Raw genomic sequence first — 19,538 nt, forward strand, 5'->3', positions numbered from 1 at the left:
ATCTGAAACATTAAAGTGTGACAAACATGCAAAAAAATAAGAAATCAGGAAGGGGGCCAACACCTTTTCACACCACTGTATATATATATATATATATATATATATATATATATATGCACACACAGAATAAATTATATATAATTTTAAACAACATTTTTCTTATTATTGATTATTATACAGTTTTATATGCTCATATTAACTGAGACTATATGATTTGTTACTCTGCAAGACTATTTATTAGAACTACAAGAAGAAAAAAAATTGTGCAAAACCTTCCCTTTGTCAATGTTAAACTAAAACCTCAACATGTCCATGTTATTTGTCAACTACTCAATTAACTAAATATTTTAGACATGGGGACTTCTGGGAAAGCGTTTGAGTGATCACTCAAATTAAAGTGAGTTTAGTTCATTAAAACGAACCATCCAAAATAAATCATTTCACTTTCATTAATCGCTGCTTGAGGACATTCAGTGAGAGTGTGTTCGATCACTCGGCTGTAAAGCTCCGCACACAATACAAAGTGATGCAGCAAGCAGAAGTATTGCATCTTTTCATGCTGTTCCACTGATTGTTAGAAAAAATAGCAATGCTATTTTCAAAACAGCAGAGCTGCTGTCACGCAACTGAAAAATGTAGTTACATTAGCAGCCCATCTACTGTTATTGAATTACTCCCACTGGTGAACGTAGTCGGTAATTACAGGAAAATGAACCATGTTAAAATGCACGATTGAACCGTCTTGATTAGTAGTCATTTCAGATTAATTACCTGATATCAGATTAATTATTACGTTAAATTAAGCACAGCCTTGCTCCGAGTATATTTAGCCTCGTGCACTAATTTGAACTCTCTCTCCAGGGTTCATAGCGGCCGATATTAAAGGCACAGGCTCATGGACTCAGCTCTACCTCATCACCGACTACCACGAGAACGGCTCTCTGTACGACTATCTCAAATGCACCACACTGGACAGCCGGGCCATGCTGAGACTGGCGTACTCGTCCGTCTCCGGCCTCTGCCACCTTCACACGGAAATCTTTGGCACGCAGGGCAAACCGGCCATCTCTCACAGAGACCTGAAGAGCAAGAACATCCTGGTGAAGAGGAACGGCGCCTGCTGCATCGCTGACCTCGGCCTGGCCGTCAAGTTCATCAGGTCAGACTTCAGCTGCTTTGCTTTACTTGTCTTTGAGTTTAACTGGCTAATTATTGTAGGCAGCAGTATTACCAACCAGTTAAAAAAAAAGTCATTTCAAATATTCAATTAAGTGATCACTCAGAAGTCCCTGTCTGGCATTTTACAACTTTCTTTCTTTCTTTCTTTCTTTCTGTAGCAAGTGTAAGTAAAATTGTAAAATTAATGCTAATATTTAGTACACAATCTTAGCTGATTGTCACTATTTTAAATTTGGCTGTATAAATAATTGTTTAAAATATTTAGTTTAGTTTTATTGGTTACTATTTAGTGTAAATATATGTGCATATTGAGTTGAATTCTGTCTCTGTGATTAAGGTCCTCATAGTTTGTTTGTTATTAATTATCAGACACATACTTCTGATTATTACAGTTTTTCTCGATTGCTTAAACACATTTCTTGAAACTATGCCTCATATTCTCAAAACAGTAAACACAAATCCATAACGTCTCACCCAATTCCCCAAACATCCTATTTTCAGGTCAAAATGAAGCTCTACACTCAAAACCATTCACTCTTGCTGAAAAACCAAACTTTTCCCCGAGACTCCTTGTCTCCTTGCCCCTCATCCTCATCCTCGTCCTTCACCTCTTCCTCCACTCCTTACTGCTCTTGCTCATCCTCTTCCTCCTCCTCCTCCTCCTCCTCCTCCTCTCTGGTGTCCTCGACCTTTTCAATCAACTCTCTCTGGATCCATGGACAAGGACATGGTCAACTAGTGGCACAAATCTCATCTGAGACTCCTAGTCTCCTTGCCCCTCATCCTCATCCTCATCCTCGTCCTCTTCCTTTTCCTTCACCTCTTCCTCTACTCCTTACTGCTCTTGCTCATCCTCATCCTCTTCTTCCGCCTCCTCCTCCTCTCTGGTGTCCTCGACCTTTTCAATCACATCTCTCTGGATCCATTGTTCCAAAACGGAATGAACTGACTTGGGCTCTTTTATCCATCTATTGAAGTTTCTGATTGGTGTGTGACAAATTTTGACTCTTAGTGTTTCCACGTGGGTAACTCAAGCTATGCTGACTTGAGTGAACAATATTGAATGCTAGTGCTTTCTAAATGACAACATGGTCTAGGCAATGAGAAATGAAGGGATTTGTGTGTAGAGTTTTGCAGTGACAGTTCAACAAATCTGACTCATGTGTCAAAAAGGGGAATAGTGTTTATAGTTGGGGAAATGGGTGTGCTTTTTGATAAATGGCGTTATGGTTTTGAAATTTTAGTTCAAAAGCCTGGTGATAGTGTTTAAGCAATCGAGAAAAACTGTAAATACTGTTAAATTCAGTTAAATACTGTTCTATAATTACAACATTACATATACAGTATATCAGTGTTGTTATTGTTAACTAAAACTATTAAAATTGTTTTCATTATTTTACATTGAGTTTGTTATCTATATTAAAATTTACATTTTATTTTATTGCAGCTTAAACTAAAAAAAAAAAAAAAAGTTGCCCTGGCAGTTAACTGAAATAAAAGTAAGTTGATGTACTAAAATGACTAAAACTGAAATAGAAATGAATTAAAGTTGAACAGAACTATAAAAAAAAAAATAAAAAAAATGACGTGACAAAATGGCAAAAACAAAACCGCAAAAATGTTACATGAAAACTGAAAATCTAAAAATAAAAGCTAATTCAAATTAATATACTACAATCGTATATACAAATAATACAAAAATAACACAGATTAATTTAGATTTATTCTTTTATCAGACCTAAAAAATCTTTATTAATGATCAAATACATACTGCTTTGATAATTAAATATTTTTCTATAATACTGTTTTATAATCTATATATACATACACATACCACTAGTATATATATATATTATCAGTGTTGTTATTGTTAACTAAAACTATTAAAAAAAAATCGTTTTCATTATTTGTAATGAAGCTTTTCATCTGTAGTAATATTTATAATTTATTTCAGCTTACATTAAAACTTAAAAATAAAAAAACCTTTCCTTGGCAATTAACTGAAATAAAAGAGGTTTAAGTTGAAGTAGTAAGATTACTAAAACTGAAATGAAAATAAATTGAAGTTAAATAGAAATATTAAAAAATATATAAATAAAAATGACAAAAAATGGCTAAAACTTTAAATGAAAACTGAAATGATAAAAATAAAAGCGAATTCAAAATATGAATAATAAATTCTACAGTTGTGGTATTGAGGGAGAGTGCTGTACATTCACTACAATCCCTGCCAGTACTGAGACTCGAACCCTCGGCTCTCTAACCATTAGGCCACGACTGCCCCCTTACATTGCCCCTTACATATCTTCAGTGTAGTTTATTAGTAAATTGTAGTGTAGCTAACTACTTTTTCAAAAAGGGTATTTTGACTCAAGCTTGGTAAAGTGCACTTTCAAAGTAGCATCATCACGTTTTTGAAAATGATGTGAAGAATATATGCTGATGAAATGAGGATTGAAACACTGTTGTGTCTCATCAAACAGCGACACTAATGAAGTGGACATCCCGCTGAACACACGCGTGGGCACCAAACGCTTCATGGCTCCTGAAGTTCTGGACGAGACTCTGAACAGGAACCATTTTCAGTCCTACATCATGGCCGACATGTACAGCTTCGGTCTCATTCTGTGGGAGATCGGCCGCCGGTGTGTGTCTGGAGGTACAGCTCTGCCTTTAATACAACACAACATCAGCTTGGTCTCAGTTCTTTCTCAGAACATTCCTTAATGGATGTTTCACTCAGATCATTTAGTCTTGGAAAAATGTTAAAAACGTTTATATTTGCAGTCTAATATTTATAGACATTTACATTCAGATTTCCTTTAACCTGTTAATATGTGGTGGATCACTGATGACTCCATTTTTTATATATATTTACTATGTTTTTAATATTTATATTTGAAGAAAAGTAATGTCTTTATTTAATATTGACTAAATATTTATTTAATATTTATTATATTACATGTATATTTTATTTGAACTAAACTATGTATCATTATAAAGTTAATTTATAAATTATAAATATTATAATATATTTTAATAGTTGTATTTAAAGAAAAGTAATGTCTTAATATTGACTAAAATGCATATTTTTATATATTTGTTATATTAACTTTAATATTTATTTAATATTAACTAAACTATGCATCATTATAAAGTTAATTTATAAATTATAAATATTATAAATTATAATATATTTTAATAGTTGTATTTAAATAAAAGTAATGTCTTAATACTGACTAAATATTTATTTAATATTTATTATATGTATATTTTATATATTTGTTATATTAACTTTAATATTTATTTAATATTACTTAAACTATGTATCATTATAAAGTTAATTTATAAATTATAAATATTATAAATTATAATATATTTTAATAGTTGTATTTAAATAAAAGTAATGTCTTAATACTGACTAAATATTTATTTAATATTTATTATGTATATTTTATATATTTGTTATATTAACTTTAATATTTATTTAATATTACCTAAACTATGTATCATTATAAAGTTAATTTATAAATTATAAATATTATAATATATTTTAATAGTTGTATTTAAAGAAAAGTAATGTCTTATTATTATTTAATATTTATTATATTAAATGTATATTTTTATATAGTATTTATTATGTTTACTTTCACATTTATTTACTATTGACTAGACTATGCTTCATTATAAAGTTAATTTATAATTTATAAATATATTTTATAATAAATTATAAATATATAATAGTGATCATTTCTTAGTTTTTGTCAGGTGTTAAGCAAAATGAAAAAATCTCCATTTGCTCTCCATTCATTTGTTTGTATCAATGTTATTTTAGTATAACTGAGATACTATTGTAGTTTTTCTTAATAGCTTGAATTAGTTTTTATTTTTATATTTACATTTTTCATTTTAATTTTAGTTAAACTTTTTCTAATTTTGTTATGTTTTTGTCATTTTATTATTATTATTATTTTTTTTTAAGTATGTCTATATTGTTTATATTAGTTTTTATTTCAGTTTTAGTTACAAAAAGTTTTGATGGTTTTGGTTTTAGTTTAATTAACAGTAATAACCCTGGTTTGTATAAAACTTTTTTTTTAAACGTTTGTATAATTAATGTGTTGTATAATAGGTCCACTTGTGATCTGAAAGAGATCTGATTCATGTTTGTTTTTTTCTGTCTGTGCATTGATTGCTATCCGGATGTTTCCGCAGGTATCGTAGAGGACTATCATCTGCCGTATCATGATCACGTTCCTAATGACCCGTCATATGAAGACATGCGAGAGGTGGTCTGTATTAAGAGAATACGGCCGTCTTTCCCCAACCGCTGGAGCAGTGATGAGGTGAACACACGTCTACTCTCGTGGTCTAAAGCTCAAAAACACACAGACATTACATTTGAACCTTTTTGCCTTAGTCGTAATTATTGATAAAAATGTCAATATTTCATCACATCATATTTATTCGAGTCCTTTTTAATGAAATTTTACACATTTTTACAACAATTTTTTTAGCTGATAAAACTAGGGTTATTATAGTTAACTAAAACCAAAACCATAAAAACATTTTACTTGAAATAAAATGCTAACTGAAAAAAAACCAAACAAAAAAAAAAACTGTAAACTTTTTTCTTCAGCTCAGTGTAATTTTAGTATCATTGAGGTATTATTATAGTTTTTATGAATAATTTGAATTAGTTTTTTAAATATATATTTTCTTTTTTCATTTTAATTTGAAGGTTTTTCTATTTTTGTTGTTTGTTTTTAAAAAAAAATTTTTTTAATATATATAAAATATGGTTTTTATTCATTTTATTTCAGTCAATGATTAATTTATTTCAAATGTATTTTTAAGCAGTTTTTATTGTTTATTTTTAGTCGAATATAATAACCCTTGCCAAGGCAACATTTCCCTTTTTTCATTTAATATATATTTATAATTTATGTAAAATAAGTAAACCTACAAACTGAAATAAAAATTTATAAAAACTATAGACATATTAAAAAAATAAAATAAATAAAAATGACAAAAACAACTAAATTAGTTCAGCTAAAATGAAAAAGGATAACATAAAAATATTTATTTGCGGATTATTTTATAGATCAAACTATAACAGATCAAACTTTCAAATGTAACATTAGCAAAGCGGTTCGGTTTACTGGTGTTTATGCTAACACTACATTGAAAAAAGAAAATGTGTTGAGTTAACATGATTTAATTATGTACATCAGTTTCACATGAATAAATTGTTACAGCAACATTTTTTTAGTTCAATAATTCTTAGTCATAATTTGTTCATGTGCCTTCAACATTGCTATTTTTAAGTGGCCCAGTTAAATAGTTTACATGGTTCACTGACATAACATATTGCTGAATTATAAGCTTGTACTAGTAAGATAAGTGTTAGCTTGCAATAGCATATACTGTATTAATAATGTAATAAATCTAGCCCACGTTAGAGAATTATGTTAATGGTAAGCAAAGAAATCGAGTTTAGAAGAGAAACAATTTACAAATAATATTTTTTTTCTTGTCTAGTTTTTTTTCTCATCATATTTTTGACCATTTTAATAATAAAATCATGCCATTTTTTTCCGTCTCGTTGTTGAAGAGATTTGTTTGATGTGGTTTTCGTTGTGTTGTCAGTGTTTGAGGCAGTTGGGGAAGCTCATGACGGAGTGTTGGGCTCATAATCCGGCCTCTCGTCTCACCGCCCTGCGGGTTAAAAAGACACTGGCCAAGATGTCAGAGTCCCAGGACATTAAAGTCTGATGAAAGACCAACAGCACTGACACTCACTGCCTGACGTGGGTTCAAACGGAGACGAACCTCCCAGAGATCTCGTGTGGTCAGAGCTGATGGTGGCACGTCTACGCTGTATGAGGACCAGTGGGACGAAGCAGGACCTCAGCGAGCGAGATCACATGTCTGCCGTCCACGACTCGTATGTCTTTTCACAGTCTGTTCAGCTCATACATGACAATGGTTTTGGATCATATCAGATTTGTGTTGTCAGTCACTCAACAACTTTCAACAAGTTTCCCGCCTTTTTTGGTGGGCTGTGCCTTATTTATTTTGTAAATAGATGAAAATGAGAGTGAAGCGTCAATGTACTTGAATAAATGTTCTAATGAGAATGAATGTTCTGCGCCGAGTTACTTTTTGTGTTGCTTTTTAGTTGACCATTACTGTCAAGTAAAATCTTTCTTGTTAAGGTGTTTTCTGAATGAATAAAAAGGTTACATAGAACATAAAAAAAACCTTCATATATATATATATATATCCTTAACTTAACCTTAATTCCACCGGCGCCGTTCGGCGCATAGGGTGACAATGGCTTCGATCCGTGGCCGTGACTTCAGCCTCGTCCCATGGAATGTCGACTGCTCGCAGATCTTCCATAAAAGTTCTTCGCCAAGTAATTTTTGGGCATCCTTGTTTTTGTTTGCCTTGTGCAGGCCGCCAGGATATTGCCGAGATCTCGTGTGGTCAGAGCTGATGGTGGCACGTCTACGCTGTATGAGGACCAGTGGGACGAAGCAGGACCTCAGCGAGCGAGATCACATGTCTGCCGTCCACGACTCGTATGTCTTTTCACAATCTGTTCAGCTCATACATGACAATGGTTTTGGATCATATCAGATTTGTGTTGTCAGTCACTCAACAACTTGCAACAAGTGTGATGGTTGAAGTCATGATAGCTGCGGTTTCCCACATTCTCTGGTGGGCTGTGCCTTATTTATTGTGTAAATAGATGAAAATGAATGGCGCATCAATGTACTTGAATAAATGTCCTAATAACACAATGTTCTGTGCCTTTTTTTTATTTATTTGACAATTACTGTGATGCAAAACCTTTTTGAGTGAAGCACGTTTTTTTTTTTTTTTTTTTTCAAAAAACCTTCACATTTCAGAATGAACGATCTATTTTACTTTGTTCAGAAAACAAGCTAAATAGTTACATTATATCAATTACATGGTTACATAAACAGTTGCATTGTGCAAATGCTTATTCTGATCTGGTTTTCAGACAATATAGTCTATTCAAATATTATGATACTATTCAAAATTATGAGATGTCATTTAAGTTATAAAAAAAAATACTTTTTCATTTTTTTTAATGAAAATCCCAGCATAACCACAAATTAAACACAAATTTGTTTATTTGATAAGACAGAAAGCAGAATCCAAAATATGTCTATTTTATATGTATATATATATATATATATGAATATATGTAAATATATCTAGTCTATTTGTATTACACTACTCAAAATTATAAATTAGATATAAATTAATATATACATTATAGTATATATTTTATATTCTTTGCCAGAAATAAACCAGTGTTTTCTACACTATCTCATTGGCTGGACAAAAATAAATTAAAATAAAATATAGTCCAAATGTACAACCTAAGAAAACATGTTTTATTTTATTTTTTTCCAACAATACTTTAACATTAACCCATTTAATTCAATCTTACTTCCTGGATAGCTCAGTGAAACAAACAGCAAGCCTCTTCTAAAAACATTTTTAGAAAAATTTATGAGATAAATTGCCTTAAAAAATGTAACCCAGCCCCTCTTTTGGTTACCATGGTAAATGTTTAAGACAGTCACATTTTTGATTATTCAAGGTTAAGCTATTAAAAAAGATGCAAGGAATCTCCAGGAAGGTCAAATAATAAAACAACAACAACAGAAGGCCACTGTCAGCGTTGATTAAAAATATAATTTATTTTAAAAAATCCTTTACATACATTTTATACAGAAACTGGCCGCAGACATAGCATTTTTTGTTTTTGATTTTTAATGAAGCTTTACTCTGTGTATTAAATTCTCTCTGTACACGTGAGTCATAACGATGCACATTGTCCTGTATAGAAGCAAACATTGCATAGTTGGCACAGCATTAACACCAGACAGAAACACTCAATGCACTGCTGCTCGTCAAGCTTACAGAAGGGCTTTTCTGTTGTCTTGTTTTGCTTGTTCATTTGGCTTTTATTTTCCGCACAGATCCTCTCATTTGGATTATGGGAAATGGCAGTTGGTTGGAGGCTTTTTCGTGTTGGTGGGGTGGCAGCGGCTGCAGGCAGTGAAACTGCAGACAGATCACATATAATGAGCCCTGTGTTTCACATTTACAAGCACACCAACACTCGCATCTACTGTGATGGATTTATGCAAAAACATTTATGCATAAAGTACGCAGTCTCCAGTTGCATTGACCATCATTAACTGTAAACTGTCTGTTCCCTTTCAGTCGGTCACTCTCGACGTCACGTCGGATGACCGACGAATCGGGATCTCGCTTAGAGAGACCAATCTACTTCGAGTGTAAACTAAACGAAAGTCTGAGAACAACTTAAAATTGTAAAATTAAAAAGTAAATTATGACAAAAAAAACACGAAATTGACAATGTCATAACGAAAAAGTTGAAATTTTGCCATCTAAATTGTCATTTTTTAAATGAGATATTAAGTCATGAAAAATTGAGACACTAAGTCATTATGACAAGTTATGACAAATTGTCAGTATAACAAAAATTTCAGTAAATCTAAATTATAAGTCATAATGACATGTTGAATTTATGACAAGTCAAAATCGACAAGTCAAAATTTATGATATACTAATGTAATAATTTTGACAAAGTCGAAATCATGACAAATCTACACTCACTGGCCACTTTATTAGGTACAGCTTGCTAGTACCGGGTTGGACCCCCTTTTGCCTTCAGAACTGCCTTAATTTATCTCATAATTTTGACTTTTTAGGTTATAATTTCAAATGTTTCTCACAATTTTGTCTTTTCATGCCATTAGTTTGAATTATTAATTATCTAAAAATTGAGACTTAATGTGAAAATTTAGAAGTTTTATGTCATAATTATGATTTACCAAAGCATGATTTTTTTCTTAGGTGGTGGAAATGGGCTTCCATAATATAGTGAACAATTCATCAGTATAAGTATTTTAAAAGGTTCTCATAATCTTGCATCAGAATATAATAACTTGCTCCGCCTCTGAAAAACCATTGCTTCATCACCAAGCCCTCTTTCCCCCAAGACATTACTTTCCTAAATGTTACAAGTTAATGTGCATGTAAATATGTTCTGATAAACTCGCTACAAAAAACAAGCAAATATATTCCATAGAAATGTTTCATTATGTATCTGGATATTTGTAAGTAAAATGTCTGACATCTTTCATGTGATTTTTTTCCTAATGTTCACTGTTCAGAGATCTTATTTCTAGTGTCTGGATGAAGCGTCACACAGGAGTGACATCTTTAATATTTTCCAGATTAATAGATTCCACCATACTGGTAGTGTTGATAGGAGAGCTTCAGACCTGCAGCTCTGACTCAAACCTAATCAAACCAATCAAATCGGAGTTTTGACCTAACCAGCCTCTGCAACTAACAGGTCATTTTGTCTTATAACACTGGGTAGCCAACGATCTTTATATTAAATATATAATATGTTCTGATTGGTTGTGATTGTGTCATGTTGTACAGTATTTTCACTTTGTGTCTGGACAGAAAAATAACCTGTCACTGGACACTGGTTAGGACACAATATGAGTGCTCAACCCCTTACAATAATTAACCATAACCACAGCTTCCACCAAAAGTTACTACAGTTATGATTACTTCAATAAACCTATGGTAACTCACTGTCATAAACTTAAAATTAAAGGATTCTGAAAAGAATTATATGAATTCATTACAATATTCCAGTTGAAACTGTAGTATCCATCACATTTTGGGAGAAATTATAGTCACCATGGTACGTTTTTGTAAGGGATAAATTTACTCTGGTTAAAATAATGTGCAATAATTACTTTTTAAAATAACTGCAATAATACTATTGCACAGTAAAAAAAAACATAAACACTAGTCATTATTATTATTATTATTATTAATGATGAAAAGTAAAATTAAATAAATAATTGTGAAAACTAGTCATAATTATAATAATAATATTATTTTATTTTTAAATTATATATTAATATAAATAATATTCAAAAAATCTTATTTTATTATTTAAATAAAAATCGTATTTAAATAATAAAATAGAAATAACATTTTGAATAATATTAATTAATTGATTGTTTTTGAATAATAATAATAATAATAAAAATAACAAGTACAATAATTAATTATTCCATTTTTATTTTATTATTTAAATCATGAAAAATTAAATCAATAGGGCAATATATTACTTTTGCAATAATACAACTGCACTGTAAATTGTAAAAAAAATATGTAAAATAATAATAATAATACAAATTTACATCCTAAAACAAAATGACCAATATTTCTGTCTGTCTTACTTTCTTGGTTTTCAAACGTTAAACCATAGAACGCTTACTTTGGTAGAAAAATCGTAGGGAAACCTTAAAGCTGTGGTTGTTAACCTTACTACAATAACTTGATATTATCCTTCACTGGCATTAAAAAAAAATTTAAATGAAAGATTTATAGAATTATATTAATTCATTACAATATGCCAGTAGTAACAATAACTGCAGTATCTATCACATTTTGGCAGAAACTATAGTCACTATGGTAAGTTTTCGTGAGGGGTAAATTTACTCTTGTTAAAACAAAGCATCTAGTAGAGCGAGATGTGTAAATGTCGACATGAAACACTGATGACGCACAACAGAAACATCCCATGCAGAGCCAGTGAATTCATCAGATGCTGCAAAAGTCCGGCCAGTAAAGATCATCATTATTACAGTGTGATGAAACATTGCATTTCATAAAATCAAAAAAAATTATTCTCAGATCCCTGGCAAGTGCTCACATGCACTTTTGTTCAACAAACAAACATATTTACTGTACGTCTTCAGATACCTGCATTACAAAAATAATACAATTCAAATCGGATCTGATCGGTAACTGGATTTTAAAGGCCACTTTAAGGTACTCACACTAAATACTGTATTCATGTCTCAAAATATTATATCACATGAAGGGTTTGTTGTTTCTGCAACCACTAGATGGCACCACAAAATTCAGTAAAAATGATGACTAAAGGATGATAAAGTGGGAGATTTCAGCTGTCGGGACCCTGCGCGTGCAAACTGGGAGGGTTTGGGTGTGTTTTGGTTGTCTAGTACGTGCCTGAAGTGTCTCGACCCTGTTCCTGCTTCACCTTTGACCCCAAATCGGAGGAATCCACGTACATGGACAGCAGTGCTGCACACGGCGTCTTGGTTTTTGATCGATGTTTTGATCGTGTAGCAACACAACTTGAGCTGGACGTCATCGTTAGCAGCGTTATTACCGCCAAAGTGAGGGTCACTGTTCCTTGGCCATGGCGGCGATGCTGTTGTCATGACGACCCATCTCCTCCAGGACAGTGGCGAGCTGGTTGAGGTTTCCGTGTGGGAAGTGTTGAGCTTCCCACAGGTCCAGAATCACTCCGGTCGGACTCGTCTTAGTCGCAAAGTACTTCAGATACCTGTAGGGCAGGTGAGAGGAATCAGACGCTGAGAGGTGGGTGGTAGGACCACGATATTTCACCATATAGTTATTTATTCTAAATTTTTTATTCTATTTTAATGTGGTTATGTTTATTTTTTGCATGATGCAGTGAAACCTGATTTGATAATTTTCTCTTTTTTTGTAATTTAATGCATTATATTAGTGAGATTATTTCTTTAAAAACAATGCAATAAAAACGTGATATTCGTATCGGTGACATGGAAATCCTAAAATCCATTTTAACAAGCATGTAATCAACTAAAGACAAGAAAAAAAAACTTTTACTTTTTATTTAATGTTTACGTTTCATAAACATTAAATAATAAAAAATATATATTACTATTGCACAGTAATTAAAAAATAATATAATAATAATAACACTTATTATTAGTTGTTACTTCTATTATTATTCATAATATTATTTTAAGTTTAGTATTTAAATCATAACAAATAATCAAAATATTACTATTGCACAGTAAAAACAAATAGTAACAACAACAATAATAATTATTCAAAATATTTTTATTTTATAGTAATAATAATAATAATAACTATTCAAAATATTATTTTTTATTTCAAATAATAAAATTGTAATAATATTTAAATAATAAAAATTAAATCCATAAGGCAATATATTACTATTGCAATAATACTACTACAGTGTAAATAAAAGACAACAATAATAATAATAATAATTTATATAACAAAAGTAAAATTACAGCACCAATATTTATGTCTTAGTTTCTTTGCTTTGGAAGTCCATATAAATTAATATTATTAATAACACTATTAATAATAATAAACGCCATACAGGCTAAAATACAGAAAGAAAATACATCCATTTTATCTATTAAAAGATTTACTCATCAGCCACAATAATGTATTGTCTTATGTTATGTAATGTAATAATCTTCATTTGGGGTCTTTTCTCAGTAAATATTGATACCTACAAATAATTGCAATTAATTTGATTAAATTATTCAATTAAAAATAAGAAAATAGCCAATATGCACAGCTGTCTATATACAACTGAATAAGGTGCTACAACACTTATAACATGTTCTTTGCTTTGTATTTTTGCGTTACTTCATGTTTTCCCATCATTCTCACATGTACTGTATGTAAAGCAAATATATGTACAGTACAGCAAAATCTCTTCCACCATCATATGGAGTATAACATCAGCCAGTCCTACAGATCCTGTATTTATCAAAGCTCCTGTAATCTGAGTTGAATGGAGAAGCTCTCTCTGGTCTCCATCAGAATAAAAACATCTCTGCAGAAGGTGCTGCGCAGCGGCTCTGGAGATCTGCAGTCTATGACTGATGAAGAACTTTCAGAGCCCGTCTATTCACTTTTAACATCCTCCTCGCTTTATCTCTCTACTTCCTGTCCCCTGTGAACTCAAACTCTCTCGTCTTCTGCCTCTTTCATGCCTGTTGGTCCTCAGAGGTGAACAGCGAGCTCTCCATTCTAAACTCTCTCTCGTTTCAAATGAGATCTCTCGAACTTTAACCGTCCTGCAGTAACACCTCAACCATAGCGGTCCTTCGCTTTTTTTAGCTTTTCCTCTAATTACGTGAAATGTGGAGGCACACAGAAATGCTGCTATTTTAAAAAGTTGATGTTCAAGAGAGTGAATATATCTCTTCAATTCTCCAGGCGGGCCGAAAAGAACAACGGGAAATTTCTCTTTAGCTCGCCTGCTGTTTTTCCACCGTTAATTGTCTTCAAACTCTCCTGTGAGATACTTTTAGAGCAGATTAGTTTCTCTTCTATCGCTTTTAAAATAAAAACTACACTGCAGTCTCAGCACACTGATGATAAACATACGCTCATACTGGAGATGCGCTAAAATGTTGACCAAAATAATGATAGCTAAAAAAAATTACTCATTTTATGGTCAATGAGCATTATATTACATTATTAAAAATCTATACTATTAAAAATATTTCCATTCATTGAAATAAAGTTGAAATAAAATAAAAGTATTATTAAAATTAAAAATGTTGCCTTGGCAACTATCTGAAATAAAATAAAAAATAAAGTACTAAAATTATTAAAACTAAAACTGAAGGGAAAAAATAAATAAATTAAAGCTAAACAGAAATATAAAAAAATCCTAAAACGTATTATATTATATTATATTATAAACTTGAATTATATAATATAATATTATATTATATGATGTTTCTTGAGCAGCAAATCAGCATATTAGAATGAAATCTGAAGGATCATGTGACACTGAAGACTGGAGTGATGATGCTGAAAATTCAGCTTTGATCAACAGGAATAATTATTTTATATTATATATATATTTTTTACATTATTGCTGCTGTATTTTGATCAAATAAATGCAGCCTTTGTGAGAATAAGAGATTTATAAAATCTTACAGACCCCAAACTTTTAAACCCTAGTCAATATGGCATCTAATCACTTTCAAACTCAGTGGAAACTAAATGAAGGGCTAAATGATTGTGTGTGAATGCATGTGCGTGCAGTGTTGATGTGTGTAAACGTCACCTGTCCAGGTTGAGTTTGTGTGCCAGTATTCTCCAGTCATTTCCGCGTGTGTGCGGGACATCCAGGCTGCTGCACAGTTTGCTTCTGATGCTGACCGGGATCCTGAATGCACTCGGACCCGTTAGAACCGTGATACTGCTGCTTGGGTCCATCAGGGACGTGTCGATGCTCTGGACGTCCTACACACACACACACACACACACACACACACACACACAAACAAAAGAAATTTTTACTTCTGTTGTACATAATTCAGGGCTCCTTCACTGCTGGAGATACTCTCTGCTTCTCGGAAATAATATCGACTGACATTTCAATGCATTAAAATCTGAGCTGAAATCTCAACTGTGTGTGTGTGTGTGTGTGCGTGTGTGTGGAGGAGGCGGTTTAATTAAATCACACTCGTTGGTGATATTATTCGTAAAAAGCAACAGCACCAAATAAAAGCTTCTGCTTTTGTACATCTATAAGAACAGAAGCAGGGAATGTGAAATAAGTACAGCTGTTTTGCATTTGAGTGACACAGAATATAAAATTTCCCACAAAACACAAAATTCAAATGATGCATGAAATTGTTTAAAAGTGACAGTAAAGTAGGGGTTGCATAGACTAGTCGACTTCAATGCTCTGCTGTGACGCTTTAAAGGGTTACTCCACCCCAAAATGAAAATTTTGTCATTAATCACTTACCCCCATGTCGTTCCAAACCCGTAAAAGCTTTGTTCGTCTTCGGAACATAATTTAAGATATTTTGGATGAAAACCGGGAGGCTTGTGACTGTCCCATTGACTGCCAAGTAAATAACACTGTATTCTCGTCGCTTCATAACGTTACGGTTGAACCACTGATGGCAGATGGACTATTCTGACGATGTCTTTCATACTTTTCTGGACCCTGACAGTGTAATTTACTTGGCAGTCAATGGGACAGTCACAAGCCTCCCGGTTTTCATCCAAAATATCTTAAATTGTGTTCCGAAGACGAACAAAGCTTTTAGGGGTTTGGAACGACGTGGGGGTAAGTGACTAATGACAAAATTTTTAATTTGGGGTGGAGTATCCCTTTAAGCTCGACGTTGACTAGTCGCTGGTCCTATAGAGGGCGCAACAGGATTCACACACACAATCGCTCTCTCACTAATGCATTCATACTGTATAAATGCAGTCTTTACGGTGCTACTTTATCTGTATCTGATTTAGAACGAGCAGAAAATCTGTGAGAAATAATAACGAATAAAGACAAAAGAACTGATAAAAGTGAGCTGTTATAGGAGCAATAGCCGTGTGGCCAGCACTGTGTCATATGCTATAGCTGTGCTCAAGGTATTCGAGTCTCAGCTCAAGGTTCAGGCTTATTTGTTCATTAATGACGTCATCTCGACTTTCATCACATAATTGTCGACTTTAAAAAATCTGAAGTTGTTTTGTAACACTTTATAATGTTACAAAAGATTATATTACAAATAAATACAGTTAAAGAATCCTGAACAAAAAAAAGTGTATCATGGTTTTCGCAAAAATATTAACTGGTTTCAACAATGATAATAATGAGAAATGTTTCTTGAGCTGCAAATCAGCATATTATTAGAATGATTTCTGAAGGATCTTGTGACACTGAAGACTGGAGTAATGATGCTGAAAATTCAGCTTTGAATCACAAAAATCATTTACATTTTGAAAAATATTACAATGGAAAACAGCTATTTGAAATTGTACAATTTTTGAACCAATAAATGCAGTCTTGGTGAGCAGAAGACTTTTAAGGAAAAGCACAAAACAACATTACCAGTTTTAGTAATGTTGACTCAAAATTAAAACGTAAACTTAAAAACACCCTAGCAACCTACCTCAACACCTTAGCAACCACACATAACACCCTAGCAACCACCCATAGCAACCACCCTCAACACCTTAGCAACCACCCAGAATCAGTGTTGTTAATGTTAACAAAAAGTGATAATAATGAAAAATTAAAAATAATTTGCATTAATTGAAATAAAGCTAAAATAAAATAAAGTGTAAATACTATGAAAATTAAAAATGTTATTTTTAATAAGTTATTTAATTATTAAAACTAAAACTGAAATAAAAAATAAATGAAAGCTAAATAGAAATATAAAACAATATTACTAAAACTTAACCTAAAATTAATATGAAAACTTAAAATATATAATAAAAATGTCAAAATATTAATAAATACTACAATTGAGTAAAAATAATACTAAAATAACACTGCAAAAAATGCTAAAATAACTTTAAAAGACAATATATATATATATATATATATATATATTAGTGGTGTCAAAATTAGCGCGTTAACACAGGCGATTAATTTTTTCAGTTTAACACGTTAAAAATATTTAATGCAATTAACGCAGGGGCGGGGCTAGGGTTGGCCACCCCACTCACAACTGCTGCTTCTGTCAATTTTTCTCATGACAAGAAGTGCATTTATTCAGTCGCAGAACAACTGAGAATGGGAGACATTTCAGACGCGTGCTCCACTTCACTTCAGCGCCAGGCGCGAGTCAAACGCTCGCAGAGCGTGCTCTTCAATTGCACACACAAAGGCGCCGGCGCGGGCTGTAGCTTGTATCCTTTCATATCAAAACGTGAAATAAACTACGTGCATGCAATGCCGTGGTCAGTTAAGTCATGAAGTTACCAAAAAGGCGATTAAAGCTGCCTTAAAACTGTGCATGCATGTAATGTATTTTATATGAAGTCCATTTAAGAACATGTCTTTGAAATGGTTTTCAAAACTGTCCTGGGGCAGCCCAGCACGGTCTCACTTATCTAACACACGCGATTTAACTCGTCAGCTCATTAATAGAGACTTTAAGACCTGAAGTGGGTCAGAAAAGGTAAAAAGAGTTGAGAGAAAATATGATGCGTGTCAGATCCATGTCACGTTCAGTAGAGGTAGCTCTTAAAACATAACAGCCAAAATAACCTAACAACCAGCTGCTGTGATGTCTATTAATCAAAGGACAAAGAAAAAAAAAGAGGAAAAAATTATTTTTTATAGCTTTAAGGATTCATCTATATTTAATCTATAATTCAGTGTTTGATAACTTCAATTTCTGTATATTTCTGCTGAAGCATTCACCATACACTATGAAAATAGTTAATAGTAATCATGGTAAATAGCAAGCAGTTATATTATAACAAAATATTTTCTAAAAATAAAACTCTATTTGACAGATATTTGTAACAATTCCTGTTTGTAATTGCATTTAATATATTCACTGATTATGCTGTATACAGCCATTACAACTTTTGTAACTTTTCCTTTTTTTTTTCTTTCTTCTTCTTCTTTTTTTGTGCTTGGAAATTACTCTTACTTTCTTTAATTAGGCTTAATTAGGTTGACTATTTTGCATTTTAGGCTCATAAAAATGCAAAATAATTATGTTGCAGTTTTATTTTCAAAATGAGCCTAAAATGAAAAATAAGCATAATTAGGAATTATAGTAAAGATACATTTCCAAAAGTATAAACATAATACAACATTTGAAAAGTTGTATTTAGTGTAGCCTATACTCGGTTTGTGAAAATGAAAATGTTAAATACTGTAAAAAAAAAAGTACAAATATTTGCTAAGTACAGTTTTATTTATCATAGGTTCTCATATTTATTTTGTTTTTGTAAAGTCATAATTTTGATCTGTAGCTATTTGCAATAGTTACTCTTTGCTGTTTCTCATAGTGTGTGATGTTTGGTGAATTTTAAAAATATTTTTAAAAATAGGGTCAGTTTCATCCTCAAACAACATTATAATTAATAATTATAATATAAGTATATGGAACCAACAACATTTAAAAAACAAAGACATACAAAAACATATTGCCCCCAGTTTTTAATTCATAGACAATCACAAATGCGATTTCAATGATACTTTGACCACTGAACTAGATAATGTCCCTGGTTTTCATCTTATTTTGGGGATGTTTAAAATTGTCGACAAAACAATCCACACCCAATTCAAGCTCAGTTGTTAAAACATTATTACTTTTAATTTAATTTAAATTTAAATTTACAGTCATATGATGTGATTTCATGTTTTCCTTTGTCTTTGGTGTGTTAAAAGCTGTTCGTGCATACAGAAGATCCGCAAAGTCACAAGGATTAAAGTCTCAAACCCAAAGAGATATTCTTTATAAAAGTGAGCGCTCAGCCACGCCCTCCTAAAACTCCTCGTTTAAACACGCCCCCACATGTCTACGTCACTGTGTGGGAAGATTTGCATAACACCGCACAAATGTATATGCAAAGAAAGAAGGCGTAACTTTTATTCTCGCTGTAGTATTGTTGCGCTGGCCAATCAGAGCACA

At 32.0% G+C, this 19,538-nt stretch overlaps 2 protein-coding genes across 2 annotated transcripts in view; one reads left to right on the top strand and one right to left on the bottom strand.

Annotated features, from left to right (window-relative positions):
- LOC107725174 (bone morphogenetic protein receptor type-1B-like) overlaps positions 1-7,327 on the top strand; it is a 69,776-nt gene extending 62,449 nt beyond the window's left edge. The window contains exons 9-12 of the mRNA XM_016534346.1: positions 862-1,159; positions 3,663-3,838; positions 5,395-5,525; positions 6,829-7,327. Of these exons, the coding sequence (XP_016389832.1) occupies positions 862-1,159; positions 3,663-3,838; positions 5,395-5,525; positions 6,829-6,954 (731 nt within the window). The 3' untranslated portion in view covers positions 6,955-7,327. The remainder of the gene's footprint in view (positions 1-861; positions 1,160-3,662; positions 3,839-5,394; positions 5,526-6,828) is intronic.
- A 5,150-nt stretch (positions 7,328-12,477) lies between these two features.
- The window catches only part of LOC107725175 (netrin receptor UNC5C-like), a 115,781-nt gene continuing 108,720 nt past the window's right edge, over positions 12,478-19,538 (bottom strand). The window contains exons 17-18 of the mRNA XM_016534347.1: positions 15,206-15,384; positions 12,478-12,658 (exon numbers count right to left, since the gene is read on the bottom strand). Of these exons, the coding sequence (XP_016389833.1) occupies positions 12,496-12,658; positions 15,206-15,384 (342 nt within the window). The 3' untranslated portion in view covers positions 12,478-12,495. The remainder of the gene's footprint in view (positions 12,659-15,205; positions 15,385-19,538) is intronic.

The sequence above is a fragment of the Sinocyclocheilus rhinocerous genome, unplaced genomic scaffold (assembly GCF_001515625.1).
Source record: "Sinocyclocheilus rhinocerous isolate Xijiao unplaced genomic scaffold, SAMN03320098_v1.1 scaffold516, whole genome shotgun sequence".
NCBI classification, from domain to species: domain Eukaryota; kingdom Metazoa; phylum Chordata; class Actinopteri; order Cypriniformes; family Cyprinidae; genus Sinocyclocheilus; species Sinocyclocheilus rhinocerous.